The sequence below is a fragment of the Rana temporaria genome, chromosome 6 (genome assembly GCF_905171775.1).
Source record: "Rana temporaria chromosome 6, aRanTem1.1, whole genome shotgun sequence".
Lineage (NCBI taxonomy): Eukaryota > Metazoa > Chordata > Amphibia > Anura > Ranidae > Rana > Rana temporaria.
In genome coordinates this window covers 7894321-7915380 of record NC_053494.1, presented here as the reverse complement: position 1 = coordinate 7915380, position 21060 = coordinate 7894321, and the positions used below count along the sequence as shown (strand labels likewise).

Here is a 21060-nt window from a genome sequence, read left to right as displayed (position 1 = left end):
TCACAATGCGCACAATGACCGGCTCCTCCTATTCCTTCCGCTCTGACCAATCACAGGGCGAAACTGCACATTGCGGCTCCTCCTCTTCACTCAATGTTTGGTTGAAACTGCGCCTCACGACCACGGCTCCTCCTCTTCCTCCCGCGCCTTTCGGCTCCTCCCTCACCCTCCAATGACTTGGGCGGAGCTTCGCTTTCCACCGTTCCACAATGGCTGGGCGACGCCTCTCTCGTATTCCTCTCACAATGAGACTGGGCGGAGCTTTGTCTTCCGCTGTGCGCAATGAGTGGGCGGAGCTGCCCCCCACCACACGGCTTCGCTCGCACGCTTCGCCCCCACCAAACATGGCCGCCGTTCTCCTCACGTGATCCGCGACGTACTTCCGATAGTTGGTGGCGGCGGCCTAATACTGAGGTGACGGGTTCGGATTTGGAAGGCGCCGAATTCGAGCCGGAGAGGGTCGGCGGGCGGTCCGAGTGTCCGGAGGAGTTGGCGGGCTTTCCGCTGTCCTTTACCTGACGTCGTTGTGAAGGGGTGACGTCAGAGGAGCCGGTCATGTGATTGGCACGGTGAGGTCTGGGATGGATTGTTATGGTGACAGAGGAGAGTGTGCTGAGGGGGACTACAGAGCCCAGATATCCTCATGTGGCCCCTCATCCCTTTGTATAATGTGCTGTTGCCCCTGGACACAAAGAACTTCTAGGGGCCCCCATAACCCTACAGTCTGTGTTGGGGCCACCATGGCACCCTACAGCCCCCCATTATCTGTCATAGGGTCTGTAACTTCCACTGAGCCCCCATTACCTTTCCTGGGCCCCCCCCATTGTCCCCCATTACCTTTCCTGGGGCCCCCCACATTGTCCCCCATTACCTTTTCTAGGGCCCCCACATTGTCCCCCATTACCTTTCCTGGGGCCCCCCCACATTGTCCCCCATTACCTTTCCTGGGGCCCCCCCACATTGCCCCCCATTACCTTTCCTGGGGCCCCCCCACATTGTCCCCCATTACCTTTTCTAGGGCCCCCACATTTCCCCCCATTACCTTTCCTGGGGCCCCCACATTTCCCCCCATTACCTTTTCTAGGGCCCCCACATTGCCCCCATTACCTTTCCTGGGGCCCCCCCACATTGCCCCCCATTACCTTCCCTGGGGCCCCCCACATTGCCCCCCATTACCTTTCCTGGGGCCCCCCACATTGCCCCCATTACCTTTTTTAGGGCATCCCACATTTCCCCCATTACCTTTCCTGGGGCCCCCCACATTTCCCCCATTACCTTTTCTAGGGCCCCCCACATTTCCCCCATTACCTTTCCTGGGGCCCCCACATTTCCCCCATTACCTTTCCTGGGCCCTCCCACATTGCCCCCCATTACCTTTCCTGGGCCCTCCCACATTGCCCCCCATTACCTTTCCTGGGCCATCCCACATTGCCCCCCATTACCTTTCCTGGGGTCCCCTACAGTGTCCCTCCCAATTACCTTTCCTGGGGCCCCCCTAGAGTAGGGTGACCAAACATCCCCGGTTTCCGGGGGAAGGTCCCCGGACCAAGTCTGTCCCCAGGTTGGATTTGTGCAGAATAAAATTAAAAAAATTCAGAATTACACCCCCCCGGTCCACCGCTCCTACTAGCTCAGGGGGTGTATATTTTTCCATTATCTGTGCCCCCTTCTGATGATCATGTGCTGGTCGGAGTGGAGGGAATAGATCTTCAGTTTCGGGCGCATGCCCATTCATCTCCGCTCGCATGTTCTTCTGCCTTGGCTCAAGTCCCAGCCACCTGCCTGCTTATCTCCTTCCCTGGCAGAGTGATCTTCCTCCGCTCCCCATCCAGTAGTAGCCGGGGCCCGAAGAGTAAGACTTGACAGGCTGTGAGGTGGGCGGCGACGGGCAGAGAGTCGCTGATTGCCGCCATTACTAGTAAAACAAAAAAAATGTCCCCGGGTTTCATTTAAAAAAAATTGGTTACCTTACCTTAGAGTGCCCCCCCAATTACCTTTCCTGGGGCCCCCCTACAGTCCCCCCCATTACCTTTCCTGGGGCCCCCCTACAGTCCCCCCCATTACCTTTCCTGGGGCCCCCCTACAGTCCCCCCCATTACCTTTCCTGGGGCCCCCCTACAGTCCCCCCATTACCTTTCCTGGGGCCCCCCTACAGTCCCCCCAATTACCTTTCCTGGGGCCCCCCTACAGTGCCCCCCATTACCTTTCCTGGGGCCCCCTACAGTGCCCCCCATTACCTTTCCTGGGGCCCCCTACAGTGCCCCCCATTACCTTTCCTGGGGCCCCCTACAGTGCCCCCCATTACCTTTCCTGGGGCCCCCTACAGTGCCCCCCATTACCTTTCCTGGGGCCCCCACATTTCCCCCGTTACCTTTCCTGGGGGTCCCTACAGTGTCCCCCCCATTACCTTTCCTGGGGTCCCCTACAGTGTCCCCCCCATTACCTTTCCTGGGGCCCCCACATTGCCCCCCATTACCTTTTCTGGGGTCCCCTACAGTGTCCCTCCCCATTACCTTTCCTGGGGTCCCCTACAGTGTCCCCCCCCCATTACCTTTCCTGGGGCCCCCACATTGCCCCCCATTACCTTTTCTGGGGTCCCCTACAGTGTCCCTCCCAATTACCTTTCCTGGGACCCCCACATTGCCCCCCATACTTTTCTAGGGGCCCCCAAATTACCATTCCTGGGGTCCCCTACAGTCCCCCCATTTACCTTTCCTGGGGCTCCCTTCAGCCCCCCATTATCTTTTCCTGGGGCCCCCTACAGTGCCCCCATTACCTTTCCTGGGACCCCGAGGAGGAAGGGGGAGGGAGAGCGTTGGCCAGAGGAGGAAGCAGGGGGGGGGGCTTTGGCGCTAGAAGGAAGAGGGGTGGAGCTTTGGCCAGACGAGGAATGGGAAGAGAGCTTTGGCCCAAGGAGGAAGGGGGGGAGCGTTGGCCAGAGGAGGAAGGGGGGGGGGAGCGTTGGTCAGAGGAGGTGGGGCAAGAGTGGGGGGGATCAATTGTCTAAAAGAAGAGTGAGAACAATGGCCCAATGAATAATGAGAGAACAGAGACCCCGTGATACCAATGGAAGAGGCGCAGCAGCGAGGGAAGGATAGTGCAGTGGGTGTGTCCAGAGTCGAGGTTTAGACCGACATGCCATGTTTTCAGTCGGTTCCTAGGCTCTGGTGGTTTCTCGGTGATTACAAGCGGTGTAGTGTTAGATCTGTCGGTAATAGGCAGGGATAGTGGGTGGTGTGTACACAATGGGGGTTTATTTACACAAGCTGGAGAGTACAAAATCAGACTCTACATGGGAACCAATCGGCTTCCAGGTTTTATTACCAAACCCGGACTGAACCAACTGAGGTTAGAAGCTGATTGGCTCCCATGCACAGTTGCCCCAGATTCTGAGTGCTCCAGGTTTAGTAGATAAGGTGTGTCTCTCTTCCCACACTCTCTCCAGTGTTATCTGGATTCGCTCGTCATAGTCTGATATCCCAACATCCTTGGACATTTCCTGGTCTGTTCTTTCTATGGGAATTGGACGTCTTCCAGACTTTTCTGCTTTTTATTTGTGTTTCTCTAATCAGAATTCTTTGACATTCTCTGTAAGGAGTTGATTATGTGTATTTTGGCCTCGCCTGTTTTATTAATACTCAAGTAGAAACCTTGAAGTACAATCCAACAAAATGCTTTTCTTTATCGACTTGTTAACCACTTGCTTACTGGGCACATATACCCCCCTCCTGCCCAGGTGAAATTTCAGCTTCCGGCACTGCGTCGCTTTAACTGACAATTGCGCGACGTGGCTCCCAAACAAAATTGGCGTCCTTTTTCCCCCACAAGTAGAGCTTTCTTTTGGTGGTATTTGATCACCTCTAGGGTTTTTATTTTTTGCGCTATAAACAAAAAAAGAACGACAATTTTGAAAAAAAAATACAATATTTTTTACTTGTTGCTATAATAAATATCCCAATTTAAAAAAAAAAAAAATTTCAGTCTAGGCCGATACGTATTCTTCTACATATTTTTGGTAAAAAAATCGCAATAAGCGACTGGTTTGCGAAAAATTATAGCGCCTACAAAATAGGGGAGAGAATTTTTATTTATTTTTTTTACTAGTAATAGCGGCGATCTGCGATTTGTTTTTTTTTTTTTTTTTTTTTTTTGGGACGGCGACATTATGGCGGTACATCGGACACTTTTGACACATTTTTGGCGCCATTCACATTTATACTGCAATCAGTGCTATAAATATGCACTAATTACTGTATAAATGTGACTGGCATTGAAGGGGTTAACACTAGGGGGTGAGGAAGGGGTTAAATGTGTATACTGCTTAGTGTTCTAACTGTAGGGGGAGGGGGGTGACTGGGGGAGGTGACCGATCTGTGTCCCTATGTACAAGGGACACAGATCGGTCTCCTCTCCAGAGACAGGACGCTGTCTCTGTGAGAGCCGGCAATGAGAAATGATCTCATATGAGATCATCTCTCATTGGCCGCACAGATCGCCTACCAAACGGCCACTCCGATTGGCCGTTCACAGCGATCTGTCAACGAGCAAAGGGGCGGACGTCAATTGACGTCCACTTGGATTTTCAGGTCCGCGCTGTAGCCGTCATTTGGCTATAGAGCGGGCCTTAAGTGGTTAATTAAATCCTATCCTGGGATAAACATGAAGGCTGGACCCCTGACATGACATCATTGTTTGGCTTTACCCCCCCCCCCCCCCCCGATCCTCCAGATTCAGTACTTGGCATCACTGACCTGTAACAAGGTGTGGATATAAAAAGTCTACACACCCCTGTCAGGTTTTTGTGATGTAAAAAAAAAAAAAGAGACAAAGATTAGTTTCAGAACTTTTTCCACCTTTAACCACTTCCTGCTGGCCGTACGACTTTGTACGGCCGCAGTGTGGATCCCAATTTCCGGGAGGCCGTCTATATACGGCCTCCAGCCACTGGGGGGTGTGCGAGCGTGCCCGCAGCATCACTGAGATGCCAATGCGGCCGCGATGTCCGCCAGGCGCCCGCGATCGGCGGTTACACAGACAAGGACGTGGATCTGTGTGTGTAAAAGCACAGATCCACGTCCTGTCAGGGAGAGAGGAGTCAGTCCCCTCCCCCTACAGTTAGAACCAGAGCTGTGGAGTCGGTAGAGAAATGTTTAGACTCCTAAATGTTCCGACAATCTAAATTTAGTAGGAGTTGGAGTCAGTGCATTGTTTGCCGACTCCCACTCCAGGTACCCAAAATTTCCTCCGACTCCACAGCCCTGGTTAGAACACTCACTAGGCTACACATTTAACCCCTTTCTCGCCCCCTAGTGTAAACCCCTTCCCTGCCAGTCACATTTATACAGTAATTAGTGCATATTTATAGCACTGATCGCTGTATAAATGTGAATGGTCCCAAAAATGTGTCAAAAGTGTCCGCCATAATGTCGCAGTACCGATAAAAATCATCGCAGATCGCCACCATTACTAGTAAAAAAATAAATAAAAGAATTCTGTCCCCTATTTTGTAGGCGCTATAACTTTTGCGCAAACCAGTCGCTTTTTTTTTTTTTTTTACCAAAAATATGTAGAAGAATACGTATCGGCCTAAACTTAAAAAAAAAACAACTGGGATATTTATTATAGCAACAAGTAAAAAATATTGATTTTTTTTTTCAAAATTTAGCTTTTTTTTTTTTTGTTTATAGCGCAAAAAATACAGGCGCTATTTTTAGCGCAGTAGCGCCTGCAATCCATCCCAGTGTGAAAGGGGTCTTACCCAAAAAGATTGAGTGCTGGAATACAATCAAAAGGGGCTTCAACAAAGTATTAGTGTAAGGGGGTGCACACTTATGCAACCATATTTTATCTTCCCTCCGCCTAAAAGATTTAATTTGTTTTTCAATTAAGTTGTACAATTTATAGGGTCACATTAAAGGTGGAAAAAGTTCTGAAATGATTTATCTTTGTCTAATTTTTTTCGTCTTTACTTCCCTGTGTGTTTGCAGCATCGGTCCAGTGCTGCATCTGTCCCCATGCATCGAGAATAGAGGTCGACCGATATATTGGCAGGCCGATATTTGGCTGTTTTGGAGAAATCGGCATCAGCCGATTTTTATTCAAATTAGGCCGATATTTTACATGGCCGCTAGCGGTGCCGCGGCTCCGGAGCTAGGCCGAAGCCGCGGCCTTTCCTGATGCTGTGTCCGCGGATTGCCGCCGCAGTTACAGCATCAGGAAAGACCGCGGCTTCGGCCTAGCTCTGGAGCTGCGGCCATCTTGGTACACCCAACGCGGCGGCCCTCCTCTCTGTTTACGCCCACAGAGGAGGAGGGGCCCGCGCTCGTGGGACACACACCGCTCTCTGGTGTCTGTAGCGGGGGGGGGGGGGTGTCTATACTGGAGGGAGAGGGGGGTCTGTACTGAGGGGGGGTGACACAATTTTTTTTGCGCCAGTGCCACTTGCCATCCAGTGCCATCTGCCTGTGGCAATACCAGTGCCAATTGGTGCCACCTTCCATCCAGTGCCATCTGCCAATGCCACCTGCCAGTGGCAATACCAGTGCCACCATCCAGTGCCACCTGCCAATGCCAACCAGTGCTAACTATTGCCACCCAGTGCCACCTGCCAGTCAGTGCTAACCAGTGCCACTTGTTAGTGCCATCTGCCAGTGCCAATAAGTGCCACCTGCCAATCAGTGCCATCTGCTAGTACCATCTTTCAGTGCCATCCAGTGCAACCTGCCAGTGCCAATAAGTGCCTTCTGCTAGTGCGATCTTCCAGTGCCACCAAAAAAAATTGGCCTAAAATATCGGCCGCAAAAATCGGCATCATATATCGGCCATCGGCCACCCAGATTTCTAAATATCGGCATCGGCCAGAGAAAAACCCATATCGGTCGACCTCCAATTGAGAACAGAGTGATCGAACACAGTTGATCGCTCGGTTCTCACATCTCAGGGAGCTAATGACTGTCAGTCACAGCTCTCTTCCCCCTCCTCCTCGGTCATTGCAGCGCTGGGTTGTGGATGGGGCGGCCTGCTCAGCCTCTCAGCGGCTTCTGTGTTGTCAGCAGAGAGCGGATTTCAGCCTGCGCTCTGCTAAAAATGAGTCACAGGAGTGCAAAACGATCTGCACTTCAGTGATCCATAGGAGAAGCCCAGCCAAAAGAGCTTCTCCTTTTTTCAGGAAGGGCCAACACCTCAGCTAGGGCCAAAGAATGTGAACATGCATCCAAGTAGCTGATGGTCGTCTTCCCTCAGGTCGTGGTGGAGCTATGGACAATTCCATTCCCGAAGAACACAAGTTGGAGACCATGGCGGTCGGCGAGAATCAACATGACGCCCTCCCATCCCAAGAGGATGGGTTGGAGCAAGGAAGTGTTAAAGAGGAGGAAGACGATGACATTCTGTCCAGAGGTGGTGCCGGTGACAGAGGTGGCAGAGATCCTGAGGTGACCGTGGAGATCGGAGAGACTTACCTGTGCCGGAGAGCTGACAACACTTGGCGTAAGTATGTCGCCATACTACCGATCTGCCGCACAGTGCGTTGTGTGTACCCCATGTGTGACTGGTGTGTCTTCTCCTCATCAGATTCCGCAGAGGTCATCCAATCCCGGCTGAATGAACAGGAAGGGCGAGAGGAGTTCTATGTACATTATGTGGGCTGTAAGTATTGCTGACTTGTATCTGATCCGTCTTCACCTCCCGCTGCTCTTCTTATTTGCTTGGCATGAGATTTGACCCACACATACAGTATATACCTCTAGGTGCCCGCATGTGTAGCTACAGGAGTCTTTCTGTATTTGTTAGTCTCTTGAAAACAGGATTGTGATCCAAGTTTTGAGGAAATGGGTGGAAGACGTTCTCTTCTACGAAAATGGAACATTCAGGTATCCCAGCTACATGATGGGCCATGCCCAAATTCCTGCCCAGACTAGAAGATTTATTATCAACTGTGCACAAGATCAATCAACAGCGCTCATTATTGGAAGACTTTATACAACTTTCATGTTGGTTTTATACCTGATTTGACATAATACATCGAATAGACATTGTCACTTTTTCTTTATGATTTGACAAACTCCTTTAGGCCTCATTTCTACTTGTGGTTGGAAGGGGTGGTAGAAACGCTCCCCCCCCCTTTCAAATTCTCAAGGTTTTTCACCTTAACCACTTAAAGGGACACTAAAGGCAGAATTTTTATTTTTTTTAAAAATAACAAACATGTCATACTTACCTCCGCTGTGCAGATCGTTTTGCACAGAGTGACCCGGATCCGTGTCTTCTAGGGTCCCTCGGCGGCTGTCTCGGCTCCTCCTCGCAAAAGCTTTCCACCTTCATGCAAGCTCCCTCGCATGGTGGAAAGCTTTTGCGAGCGCGCTCCCGTGATACATCGGTGGCCATAGCCGCCGACTGTATCACTCGGCCCCGCCCCCCGGCACGCCGCGTCATCCGCTGTGATTGACAGCAGCACCAGCCAATGGCTGCGCTGCTATCAATCCGCCCAGCCTAGCCAATCAACGGCCAGGCTGGGACTCGAACAAGATGACAAGCACGCGCCCGGGACTTTCAAATGGTGAGGTAAGTAAAACGGGGGGGGGGGGGGTGCTGTCAGATGTTTTTTTACCTTAATGGACCGCCTCCTGCACATATACGTCGGCAGAATGGCACGGCTGGGCACAAGAACATACCTGTACGTCCTCAAGTGCCCAGCCGTGGGGCGCGCGACCCGGTCCGAAGCTCCGTGGCGACCTGAACGGAAGAGGGAGCTGGTACCTGTCAAAATCGGGTATGACATTAGCACCTGGAAACGGCTCTGGTTGGGGACCTGACAGACTTAGATGAGTTTATCAAAAACAAAACAAATTCCAGGATTGGTTGGGGAGAGAGGTTGGATGGGTGGGAGGGGGTTCATGTCTTGCCAAAGATGGGCTTTAATTACTTCCTACATAACATAGGAAATAAACGAATAAGGGATTAACAAAAGCTCAATACACTGAATAAAAGTGCTTTTAAAAACACTGTCAGCAGTATATTCTTATTTTTTTTTGTTTTTTGTTTTCATGAAGCCATTTTTCTCCTAGCCAAAGGCCCAAGATCCCCTTTCACATGTCTCAGCCAGTCTTTGTATCCTCTGTAGTTAACAGGCGGTTGGATGAATGGGTGGACAAGAACCGGTTGGCGCTGACCAAGACGGCAAAGGACGCCGTTCAGAAAAACACGGACCAATACCTGAACGAACTGTCCGAGCAACCGGAGAGGAAAATCACCAGGAATCAGAAGAGGAAGCACGATGAGATTAATCATGTTCAGAAGGTGAGGAACCTGTGCCATAGAGCCGCATTGCTGAAATTCTGAGGACAGAGGGGCTGGCGCTCCTGGGAGGACGAGTCCTTATAAATATGGGGCAGTTGTCACCAGAACAGGGGTACCCACTGGAAGATTTCCCCTCCTATTCCGGTTTACCATCGTTTTCTGTCCCTGTAACACTGGGTTAGAAAAAAAAAAAATATAGATGGTGTAAAAACTTTGTTGGATCCTCACCACTGACCATGATTGGGGCAGCGCTAATGAATGTGTCCAATCTCTTTACAGACGTATGCAGAAATGGATCCCACCACGGCTGCACTGGAGAAAGAACATGAAGCGGTGAGTTTTATAGGCCAATGATTTCTGAACGTGAGGAAGTGCTGCCTCACCTCCACTTAGTCTGCAGAGGATTTTAAGTGTGATTTATTTTTATTTTTCTCTCTTCTCAGATCACAAAAGTGAAATACGTGGACAAGATTCACATCGGCAATTACGAGATTGATGCATGGTACTTCTCTCCCTTCCCAGAGGATTATGGAAAGCAGCCGAAGCTCTGGGTGTGCGAATACTGCCTGAAATACATGAAGTTTGAGAAAACTTACCGCTATCACCTGGTAAGAGGTGTTTTTAGGTGACCTGGAATTCTATCCATGGCCCTTTTTACAGGCTGCTGGTCACCTGGAATACTGTAGATAACCCCACAGGCTAAACGTTACCTTAAAGCGGATTTCTACTCAAAAGTGGAACTTCCGCTTATCCATCACCCCCCCCCCCCCCCCCACAATTGTCAACTTTCAGGGGGGAGGGTGGGAACAGGTACCGTTCCCCCACCTCTGGGAGACGGGGCCGCGGATTAGAAAGCGCAGCACGGTTCGCGCAGTAGGGAATCGGCTGTGAAGCCGAAAGGTTTCACTGCCGGGTTTCCTTTCCAGCAATGGCCCTTGGCCCTTAATGGGCTATAGGCAGGGATGTATTTAGGTTTTGTGCTGCCCTAGGCCTGACTAAACTCGTGCACCCCCTAATTTAAATATGGCCCACCCCTTCCTGTCAAGGCCACACCCCTTGCAGTTTAAGACCCACCCTGAAATTTTCAAGTGTTCTGATGGGGGGGGGGGGGCAATGGATTCCCTTAATTTGCATAGATTTCCTCTCACTTCCTTTTTGGCTATGGGACAGGAAGTGAAGGGAAATCTCTGCAATGGAACAGGGATGGTAAAAATTTTGAAGCAATGCACCCCCCCCCCCCCCCCCACAGTTGCAGAATGCCAACCACCCACATACTGGAAGCCGTGCGGCCGATTTATGGGGGAACTAAACTAATTTGCTCAACAGTGTAGCGTAAGCCAGCGGGGACACTGTCCGTGCTGCCCCCCTGCAAAGTTCTGGCCTGGGCCTTGTTGGCCTAGGCCAGGATACAGCATTGGCTGTAGGGAGTCTGGAATGTTGTCTGTGGCCCTTTTGTTTGCTGTTGGCAGCCTGGAATGCTGTCTTTTTCACTTTAAGTTGTAGGGGATATGGAATTCTGTCAGTAGCTCTTTATGGGCTTTAGGAGGCCCAGAATATGGTCTGTGGCCCTTTTATAGGGCCAAGAATACAGAATATCTGTGGCGCTTTGGGGGACCCAGCAATACTATCTGTTGCCCTTTATGGGCTTTAGAGGGCCTGGCATATTATCTATGGCCCTTTAGCAGCGGTATGTGGCCTGGAATATTGTTTCTGGCCATTTATGTAGCTGTAGGGGGCCTGGAATGCTATCTTTTCCCCTTTGTTGGCTCTAGGGGCATAGAAAACGGTGGTCCTTATGGGCTGCAGAGGTGCTGGTAATAGTCTTTTATGGGCTTTTAAATGGGCGTGAAATACAATCTGTGGCCCTTTTATTGACTGTAGGGGCCTGCAAATCTTGTCCATGGCCCAGTGGGGGCCTGGAAGACTCTCCATGGCCCTTTAGCAGGCTATGGTAAAATAAAATACGGTCTGTGGCTCTTTATGGCCTGTGGGGGGACTGGAATATTTTCTGTAGCCCTTTTGTCAGCTATAGGTCATTTGAAGTACAATCTGTGGCATGTTACAAGCTGTAGGTATGGAAGGAATACTGTACATATCCCTCTACAGGCTGTGGGTGACCTGTGATGCTTTCTGTGGCCCTGTGAGCTAAATATGTTGGGACTGTAAATCATTTTTTTTACAACGGAAGGTAGTGCCTTTACAGAGATGATAAAATGAACAAAAAGTGGTGGGTGGCAAACTGTGTTGCATGTGAATAGTATGCATTATTTTATTAAGCCAGCAGGTGGAGCTTTTAGCTTATTTTCCCATTTTATTTACACCGTCACCTCAGCCCCTATTTTTGTAGAAAGTCTGATGTTTACAGGGTTCAACAGCTCAAGCTCGAGTCAACATTCACTCCAGTGAATCAGAGTAGTGACTTTATTGGAGCCCCTTTTGCACTTTGGTGCATTTTTATTGGAAGGCTTTCCAACACGTCAGTGCGTTTTTGTACATTTAACAACACACATCAGCACACAATAAAAGCATGTTATTTCACTCGGTGGATGGAAAGGTGTAAATTAGATATTTTAGATTCCATTTAACACATGGTTTTGTTTTCCTTTGGTCCAGGGTCTGTGTCAGTGGAGGCAACCGCCGGGAAAGGAGATCTATAGGAAGAACAACATCTCGGTGTATGAAGTGGACGGGAGAGACCACAAGGTGTACTGCCAGAACCTCTGCCTCCTGGCCAAGCTCTTCCTAGATCACAAAACGTTGTACTTCGATGTGGAGCCGTTCGTGTTCTACATCCTGACTGAAGTGGATCGGCAAGGGGCCCACATTGTTGGCTATTTCTCCAAGGTAATTGTAACCCATATGTAATGCACAAGTATATCGGCTGCTGAAAATGGGGTTATCGGTTTTGCTGATGGCAAAAAAAGTGGCGATAATGGCATGCTGCATTCCATTGACTTCAATGCAAAACCACATCCCATTGACATTAAAGTAACCACTAAAGGCCCGTGCTATAGTCACAGCTACAGCGCGGGTCTGAAAATCCGGCAGGACGTCAATTGACGTCCTCCCCTTTGCACGTGCAACATGCGCCCCCTGCAGGGCGCGTGCGGCGTGCACTGTGATCAGAGACTCGATGGATCACAGATCCGTGTAAGGGGTCGGCCCTGGCCCCTTAACACGTGATCAGCTGTCAGCCAATGACAGCTGATCACATGATGTAAACCAGGTGTGCCCAACCAGTGGCCCGTGGAGCCCTCTGAGATGGCCCACGACCTCCCGCTCTGGGATAGAATAAAATACTGTTGTTAAAGGTAATTTTTTTTTTTATTACTAAAGTGTGTATATATGGGCATATCAGTTCTGCAGTGGTTACTGGGCTGCTTTCAAACTGATCCACAGGTACAGAGAAGTGCACCTCTGGGTTACCTACACTGAGCCATAGACTTCTATCACCTGCGAGTTTGGTGTGCTGAGAGTAGAGTGGCTCTGTAGAGCCAAGTGGTCTGTGATCCACCTGCTCCGCTCATTGTGGCCCCCGACTGGTTACCAAGTTGCTTAAGTGGCCCTCGCTCTTCAAAAGGTTGGGCACCCCTGATGTAAACAAAGGATCGGTAATCGTGTTTTTTTGTTTTTTTTCTCCTCACGCTGATGGTGTGAGGAGAAAAAAAGATGATCACCGGCTTGTTTACAAGGAACATTTGTACCCAAGAGAAAGGAGGCATCCACCTCCTCTGTGCCCAAAAATACCACCTGCTAGTGCCACCTATCGATGCCGATCACTACCCATCACTTTTAACCACTTAAGCCCCGGACCATATTGCTGCCTAAAGACCCAAGGGGTTTTTACAGTTCGGGACTGCGCCGCTTTAACAGACAATTGCGCGGTCGTGCGACGTGGCTCCCAAACAAAATTGGTGTCCTTTTTTCCCCACAAATAGAGCTTTCTTTTGGTGGTATTTGATCACCTCTGCGAATTTTATTTTTTGCACTATAAACAAAAATAGAGCGACAATTTTGAAAAAAATGCAATATTTTTAACTTTTTGCTATAATAAATATCCCCCAAAAACATATATAATTTTTTTTTTTTTCCTCAGTTTAGGCCGATACGTATTCTTCTACCTATTTTTGGTAAAAACAAACGCAATAATCGTTTATCGGTTGTTTGCGCAAAATTTATAGCGTTTACAAAATAGGGGATAGTTTTTTTTGCATTTTTATTTTTTTTATTTTTTTTTACTACTAATGGCGGCGATCAGCGTTTTTTTTCGTGACTGCGACATTATGGCGGACACTTCGGACAATTTTGACACATTTTTGGGACAATTGTCATTTTCACAGCAAAAAATGCATTTAAATTGCATTCTTTATTGTGAAAATGACAGTTGCAGTTTGGGAGTTAAACACAGGGGGCGCTGTAGGATTTAGGGATCACTGTGTGTGTGTTTACTAGTGTAGGGGGGTGTGGCTGTAGGATTGACAACATCGATCGAGTCTTCCCTATATAAGGGATCACTCGATCGATGCGCCGCCACAGTGAAGCACGGGGAAGTTGTGTTTACACACGGCTCTCCCCGTTCTTCAGCTCCGGGGACCGATCGCGACGGAGCGGCTAAAAACAAATAGCCGCGCCGTCGTCCCGGATCGCTCCCCGAGGGGACCCGACCTCCGCATGTACCGGGGGGGGTCCCGATCGGACCCCCCACCCACGTCTAGCAGAGGACGTACAGGTACGTACATGTGCCTGTCCGTGCCATTCTGCTGACGTATATGTACATGAGGAGGTCGGGAACTGGTTATTGAGACTTTAATTCAAAACACCTGAAAAAGTCAGACGAATCTGAAACTTACACACTGCTATCACTATACCCCCCCCCCCCCCCCCCCATGTGTACTTCTTTACATGACCCTGGGACATATTGGGCTGGGATGGGGGAACAGTTTAGAAAGGGGGTGACCGAGATGCTGTATAATTTCAGGAGAAGGAGTCTCCGGATGGAAATAACGTGGCCTGTATCCTAACACTCCCGCCATATCAGAGACGCGGCTATGGAAAGTTCCTCATCGCTTTCAGTAAGTGACTTCTTTGTGCTACACACAACTATCAGAAATAAAGATTTCTCTGCACCACTCACTATAGGAAACCCTTCAGATGGTGACAAAATACAAGCCAATTAGAAGACACACACACACACTACACTACACTACACTATATTACCAAAAGTATTGGGACACCTGCCTTTACACATTAATGCACTTTAATGGCATCCCAGTCTTAGTCCGTAGGGTTCAATATTGAGTTGGCCCCGCCCTTTACACCTATAACGGCTTCAACTCCTCTGGGAAGGCCGTCCATAAGGTTTAGGAGGGTGTCTATGGGAATGTTTGACCATTCTTCCAGAAAAGCATTTGTGAGATCAGGGACTGATGTTGGATAAAAAGGTCTGGCTCGCAGTTTCCACTTTAATTCATCCCAAAGGTGTTCAATCGGGTTGCAGTCAGTTCCTCCACTCCAAACTCGCTCGTCCATGTCTTTATGGACCTTGCTTTGTGCACTGGTGCGCAGTCATGATGGAACAGGAAGGGGCCGTCCCCCAAACTGTTCCCACAAAGTTGGGAGAATGAAATTGTCCAAAATGTCTTGGTATGCTGACACCTTAAGAGTTTCCTTTACTGGAACTAAGGGGCCAATTCCAACCCCTGAAAAACAACCCCCCCCCCCGCCACCAAAGGATTTGGACCAGTGCACAAAGCAAGGTCCATAATGACATGAATGAGCGAGTTGTATGTGGGGTTTTTTAAATGTATTTTTTTCATGGGTGCAAATCACACCGTAAAAATATTGGTACTTGACCTAAGGTATCTGTATTCGCTGATTTAAAAAAAAAAAAAGTATCGGTGCAACCCTACTGAACATGTATGTATTTTACCGGCGTGTCAAATGGAACATGTACTTTTTTTTTTTCTATTTTTATTATTATATGCCATCCTAAACCCCAAATGTCTTTTTAATGTGATAAATATGATGAGCGTTTAGTATTTGACATGTGTGACTCCAAGCAATAACATCACCGCCCTCCTCTAAGGCCCGATTCACACCTATGCATTTTTAGTGCAGATTTGCATTACAGAACGTGTTCCATAGGAAACCATGTTAAATCTGCAGAAAGCACTAAAAATGCATAGGTGAGAATGAGGCCTTAGGCTGGAATCGCACCTATGCAGTTTTAGTCCATTTAACATGGTTTCCTACGGCACATGTTCTGTAGTGCAAATGTGCAAAAAAAGCCATCGGTGTGAATCCAGCCTTATTTATTCTATAGCAGGTATCCCATTGTACAAAGACTCAAAGGACACGCCCCTCGTCTCTATTGGAATAGATGGCTTAGTCGGTTGCAGGCTGCCAACAAGCATGCAGGCAGTGTTCTCCTACTAGAAAAACAAGCCGTTAAGATGTTCAGAAAGCGATATTCTGGAATAGAATGAATGGTGTCCTTTGAACCAATCTTTAGCAGTAAGGAGATGGTTCTCTTTATCGGGCTTCCTCTGGTTTTTCTCCAGGTTATGAGCTGTCCAAGCTGGAAAGCACGGTGGGTTCACCAGAAAAACCGTTGTCTGATTTGGGCAAATTAAGCTACCGCAGCTACTGGTCCTGGGTGCTGCTGGAGATCCTGCGGGACTTCCGGGGGACGCTGTCCATCAAAGACCTCAGGTGAGGTTTGCAGGAATGGTGGATCAGTGGTCAGCTTTCATTATTTATTTTTATATATATATATATATATATATATATAATTTCTCAGAACTGACGCTTTTTTTTTTTTCCCTCCCTTTTAGCCGTATGACCAGCATTACTCAGAATGACATCATCGGCACTCTGCAGTCACTGAATATGGTGAAATACTGGAAGGGGCAGCATGTCATATGTGTCACCCCCAAACTGGTGGAGGAGCATCTGAAGAGCGCACAGTATAAGAAGCCCCCGATCACAGGTCAGCCATGTGATGCCCTTCCCACATACTTGGGGGCGCGTGTGTGTGTGTGTGTGTATATATATATATATATTCTCGCAAACAAAGGTTTTACAATATACCGTATTTTCCGGCATATGACGACCCCCTAATTTTCCAGCTAAAATGTTGGTTTTGGGATATCCTCACCGTATAAGACGTCACCTCACTGTGCCATTGCCTCACCTCACTGTGCCATTGCCTCACCTCACTGTGCCATTGCCTCACCTCACTGTGCCATTGCCTCACCTCACTGTGCCATTGCCTCACCTCACTGTGCCATTGCCTCACCTCACTGTGCCGATCTTCATTCCGTTTTTGCCTGGCAGAGCGAGTCAGACTGTGGGCGTCCATTTTTTAAAAGCCACGCCTCCTCCTTGTCCTCTTCCATGATAGACGGATCAGTGAGCTTATCACGGAACAGCACGAGGAGGCGGCGAGGCTTTTAAAAATGGAAGCCTGCAGTCTGTATCTGGGGTATAAGACGACCCCCGATTGTTGAGCCAAATTTTTAAGCATAAAAGGTCGTCTTATACGCCGGCAAATACTGTGTGTGTGTGTGTGTGTGTGTGTGTGTGGGGGTCTCTGTACTGAGAGGAGGGGGGGGTGTCAGCACCGAGGGGGTAGGTACTATAGTTGGTGGGGGGTGAACAGTGTGGGGGGGGGAGATGTGAATATTACAGTGGGGGAGAATTTTTTTACCGATCCGAAAAATGAGCCGATCCGTGACTCCTGATCCGATGAACGTTTCGAACCGTGAGTTTTTTGATCCGTTGCACCCCTAGCAATAATCGTTGTTCTCCCAGTAGGGATGGTGCCCCTGACAGGAGAACACAGTAGCTCTGTAGGAGGGATTCCCCCATCAACACTGACTGTGTTGATGGGGGAGAATCAAGCCATTTTCTTTCCCGTAACCCTTTGTTGCAGGAAAGAAAATAGCACATCTCTGGCCTGCCTTAACTGGAGTGAAGTTTTCCGAAGCAAATCATTTCTTCCCCAGACAGACCTCCTCCTAGTACCCGCTCCCCAATATTCTACATCTTGTGTTTTTATATAAAGTGTTGGCTGACCCCCTGAACTGCAATTTTTTTTGCTTGTTTCTGTCCGCAGTGGATTCCCAGAACCTGAAATGGACCCCCCCAAAGCATAAAACCATAAAGACCACCAAGAAATGACCCCCAGAGCCCACACCGAGAATCGGAAGAGTCACGTGATTGCGCCACCGCCTCCCTATCCGCAACCGGGAAAAGCGTACGGTGCCGGGTTTGCGTCGCCACACCTCAGAAGGGGGAGGAGACCGGAGTCTGCCGGCTGTGGGAACCGTTCATTGGTTTGTCGTTACAGATTTTGTTTTGTAGTCCTGCCGTACCCCGGACAGTCCTATTTCTATTCACAAGACAAAAAGACTTCAACTTTTTATTAATTCTATTCTAAGAATTCGGTGGAAGCAAGAAAAAAAAATGTCCAGGGGAGAGGATTCCCTTTAAAGGGCAAGTTCACCTTTTCACAAAAAATGAAAAGGTGACCTAACGCTGCCCACTCGGCACTTGCAGAAGGAGACCTTCCACCCCCGTCTATCCTTCATCTTTGTTAGACACCCAGCTGAAGAATCTTCACGTCGGATACTTGACACGCCCTCCTGTGTTTGTGTGCCGGGCGGTCTTTCTGGCTCCTGTAGTACCCATCGGTATTTTATCTTTAGCAGTTTGGCTGGAGTTCAGTTGTAGATATAACCTTTGTACATGGTGCCAAGCCCCCCCCCCCGGCTAAAGGAGGAACTGAACATGCTGCAGCAAAACAAGCCTTGTGCATACTTTTTATTTTTTAATTATTATTATTGTTACAGGTCCTCTTTATGTGCTGAGACCTTCTCTGTATCTAATCTGTGGGCGGCTCTTATTTGAATGCAGGACCGCATTGCTCATAGAAGTTATGGAGGATTTCCTACGGTCTTGTGGCTGTAGAAAAGATAAGCTAACAATATATTTTCAGATACAAAAAGATGTGGAGAAACTTGAAAAAAATCAAAAAATAAAATGTGGTGTCACACTGATGCAGTTTGTGAATCTTTTCTTGACCCAAATTCTTCTGTAGTGCGCCTCACTATGGGATAAAGCTGTTCCGCGCCCCAACTGTACGATACCGCCCTGACCTCTTTGTACAGTGCCGCACTATAGGATACCGCCATTCTGAGGCTAAACTGTTCCCCACTGTAGGATGCCGCCATTCTGAGGCTAAACTGTGCCCCACTGTAGGATACCGCCATTCTGAGGCTAAACTGTGCCCCACTGTAGGATGCCGCCATTCTGAGGCTAAACTGTGCCCCCACTATAGGATACCGCCATTCTGAGGCTAAACTGTGCCCCCACTATAGGATACCGCCATTCTGAGGCTAACCTGTGCCCCACTGTAGGATGCCGCCATTCTGAGGCTAACCTGTGCCCCACTGTAGGATGCTGCCATTCTGAGGCTAAACTGTGCCCCACTGTAGGATGCCGCCATTCTGAGGCTAAACTGTGCCCCACTGTAGGATGCCGCCATTCTGAGGCTAAACTGTGCCCCACTGTAGGATGCCGCCATTCTGAGGCTAAACTGTGCCCCACTGTAGGATGCCGCCATTCTGAGGCTAAACTGTGCCCCACTGTAGGATGCCGCCATTCTGAGGCTAAACTGTGCCCCACTGTAGGATGCCGCCATTCTGAGGCTAAACTGTGCCCCACTGTAGGATGCCGCCATTCTGAGGCTAAACTGTGCCCCACTGTAGGATGCCGCCATTCTGAGGCTAAACTGTGCCCCACTGTAGGATGCCGCCATTCTGAGGCTAAACTGTGCCCCACTGTAGGATGCCGCCATTCTGAGGCTAAACTGTGCCCCACTGTAGGATGCCGCCATTCTGAGGCTAAACTGTGCCCCACTGTAGGATGCCGCCATTCTGAGGCTAAACTGTGCCCCACTGTAGGATGCCGCCATTCTGAGGCTAAACTGTGCCCCACTGTAGGATGCCGCCATTCTGAGGCTAAACTGTGCCCCACTGTAGGATGCCGCCATTCTGAGGCTAAACTGTGCCCCACTGTAGGATGCCGCCATTCTGAGGCTAAACTGTGCCCCACTGTAGGATGCCGCCATTCTGAGGCTAAACTGTGCCCCACTATAGGATACCGCCAATCTGATTCTATACTACACCCTAACTATGGGAGCATTCTGACTTTTTGTACTGTGTCCCTTTTATGGCAGTGGTTCTCAAACTTTCTAGTGCTGTGACCCCCCCCTCCCTTGATACAATTTCCCAAGTTGTGGGGGCCCCTAACAGTAAAATTTTCATAGCGTGGGTTGTTAGGCACCCAAGGCAAGACAAGTCCCTTCCACTCACACAGTATAAAAAACCCTTATGGTACATTTTAGGTTTTATCACTCTCTTTTTCTTCTCTTTTATCTCTCTCTCTATCCTAATTTCTTGTCCCCCTCCCCCATCCTTCTCTAGCTGTCATTCTCTTATTCTTTCTCTCCCTTTTTTTAATTCCTCCCGCCCCCCCCCTCTTTTCCTCTCCCTTCTATGTATTTTCAATTGTTATTCCTTCTCCTACTCCTTAGTGGGATGAGTGGCAGTGCTGGGGGGGGGGGGGGGTTGTGATCAGCCAACTTGGGTGCTCTTGAGTGGGGAGTTTTAATCAGGGCTGTAGATAAATGTTTTGACTCCTAAATGTTCCGACAATCTAAATTTAGTAGGAGTTGGTGCATTGTTTGCCAACTCCGACTCCAGGTACCCAAAATTTCCTCCGACTCCTCGACACTGACTCCACAGCCCTGCTTTTAATGGCAACTATAATCACAGGTAGTGTTACTCACTGTGTCTCTGGCTCTGTGGGGTCTCGTAGCAGTGACACCTATGCTGAAATCAGGAGATAGGGTCTCCTCCAGCCCCTCCCACTTCACATTCCTCACCAGTCAGCTGACCTCTAGTCTCTGCCCCCAAGCCATGACGTGAACTGAGTGGGCGGCTGCAATAAGGCTGAGAGCGCATGTAGGCTTTAGGAACAGCCCAGGAGACCCCTGGGAAAATCGTAATTTTACCCCCGAGGGGCTCCCGACCCTCAGGTTGAGAACCACTGCTCTATGGAATACTGCTATGTTGAGGCTGAACCTGCTGCAAGTTCCACAAGAAGAAAAGGAGCATTTTCTTTTTTTTTTTTTTACAAATATTTTATGATTTTTTTTTTTCATGTTAATTTGTTTTTAATTAAAGATAAACTAGTAATAAATACAGCATACCCACACACAAATTGCTTCAAAAAGCCAGTTGTCTCCCCAAAAAAACAAACTTTCCTTGGCCCTGGTCTCCGATGTTTCCAAGAGCATTCATGTGACTTCATTATACCTCCTTGGGTAGAGCTGGGACCCCAAAATCCTGCAAGATTGCATTCTTTCATTGGGGCTGTAGTAAGGTTCTGAACTTCTTTCAGTGTCACCCAGAAGCGTCAGGCCACGGGGCAAGTTTTGTCAAAGAAGGTGTGCGTTAGTGGAAGTCTGTTACTCCTAAGGCTCCATTCACATCTAGGCGTTTTCACGCCAGACGCTCGTGCCGCTGGAGGGGAGATTTCACATTGGTGTCTATGGAGATGGTTCACGCCGAAACGCCTGAAAAAAAGTCCCGGACCCTTTTTTTCAGGCGGCATTGGCGTTCGGCAATAGACAACAATGTGTTGTCAAAAAAAAAGACCTGTTTTATCGCGGGTTAAATACGCCGCAATTTGTCACGG

The 21060-nt window shown here is 49.0% G+C and overlaps 1 protein-coding gene across 1 annotated transcript; it reads left to right on the top strand.

Moving 5' to 3' along the window:
- The first annotated feature begins 297 nt into the window (after positions 1-297).
- Positions 298-17754, top strand: KAT8 (lysine acetyltransferase 8). Its single transcript, XM_040356018.1, has 11 exons — positions 298-569; positions 7243-7488; positions 7573-7647; positions 9122-9297; positions 9577-9630; positions 9741-9905; positions 11911-12141; positions 14276-14369; positions 15858-16008; positions 16131-16285; positions 17414-17754. Exons 2-11 carry the CDS (start codon positions 7257-7259, stop codon positions 17476-17478), a joined length of 1398 nt encoding a protein of 465 aa, XP_040211952.1. The 5' UTR covers positions 298-569; positions 7243-7256; the 3' UTR covers positions 17479-17754.
- Positions 17755-21060: the final 3306 nt, after the last annotated feature.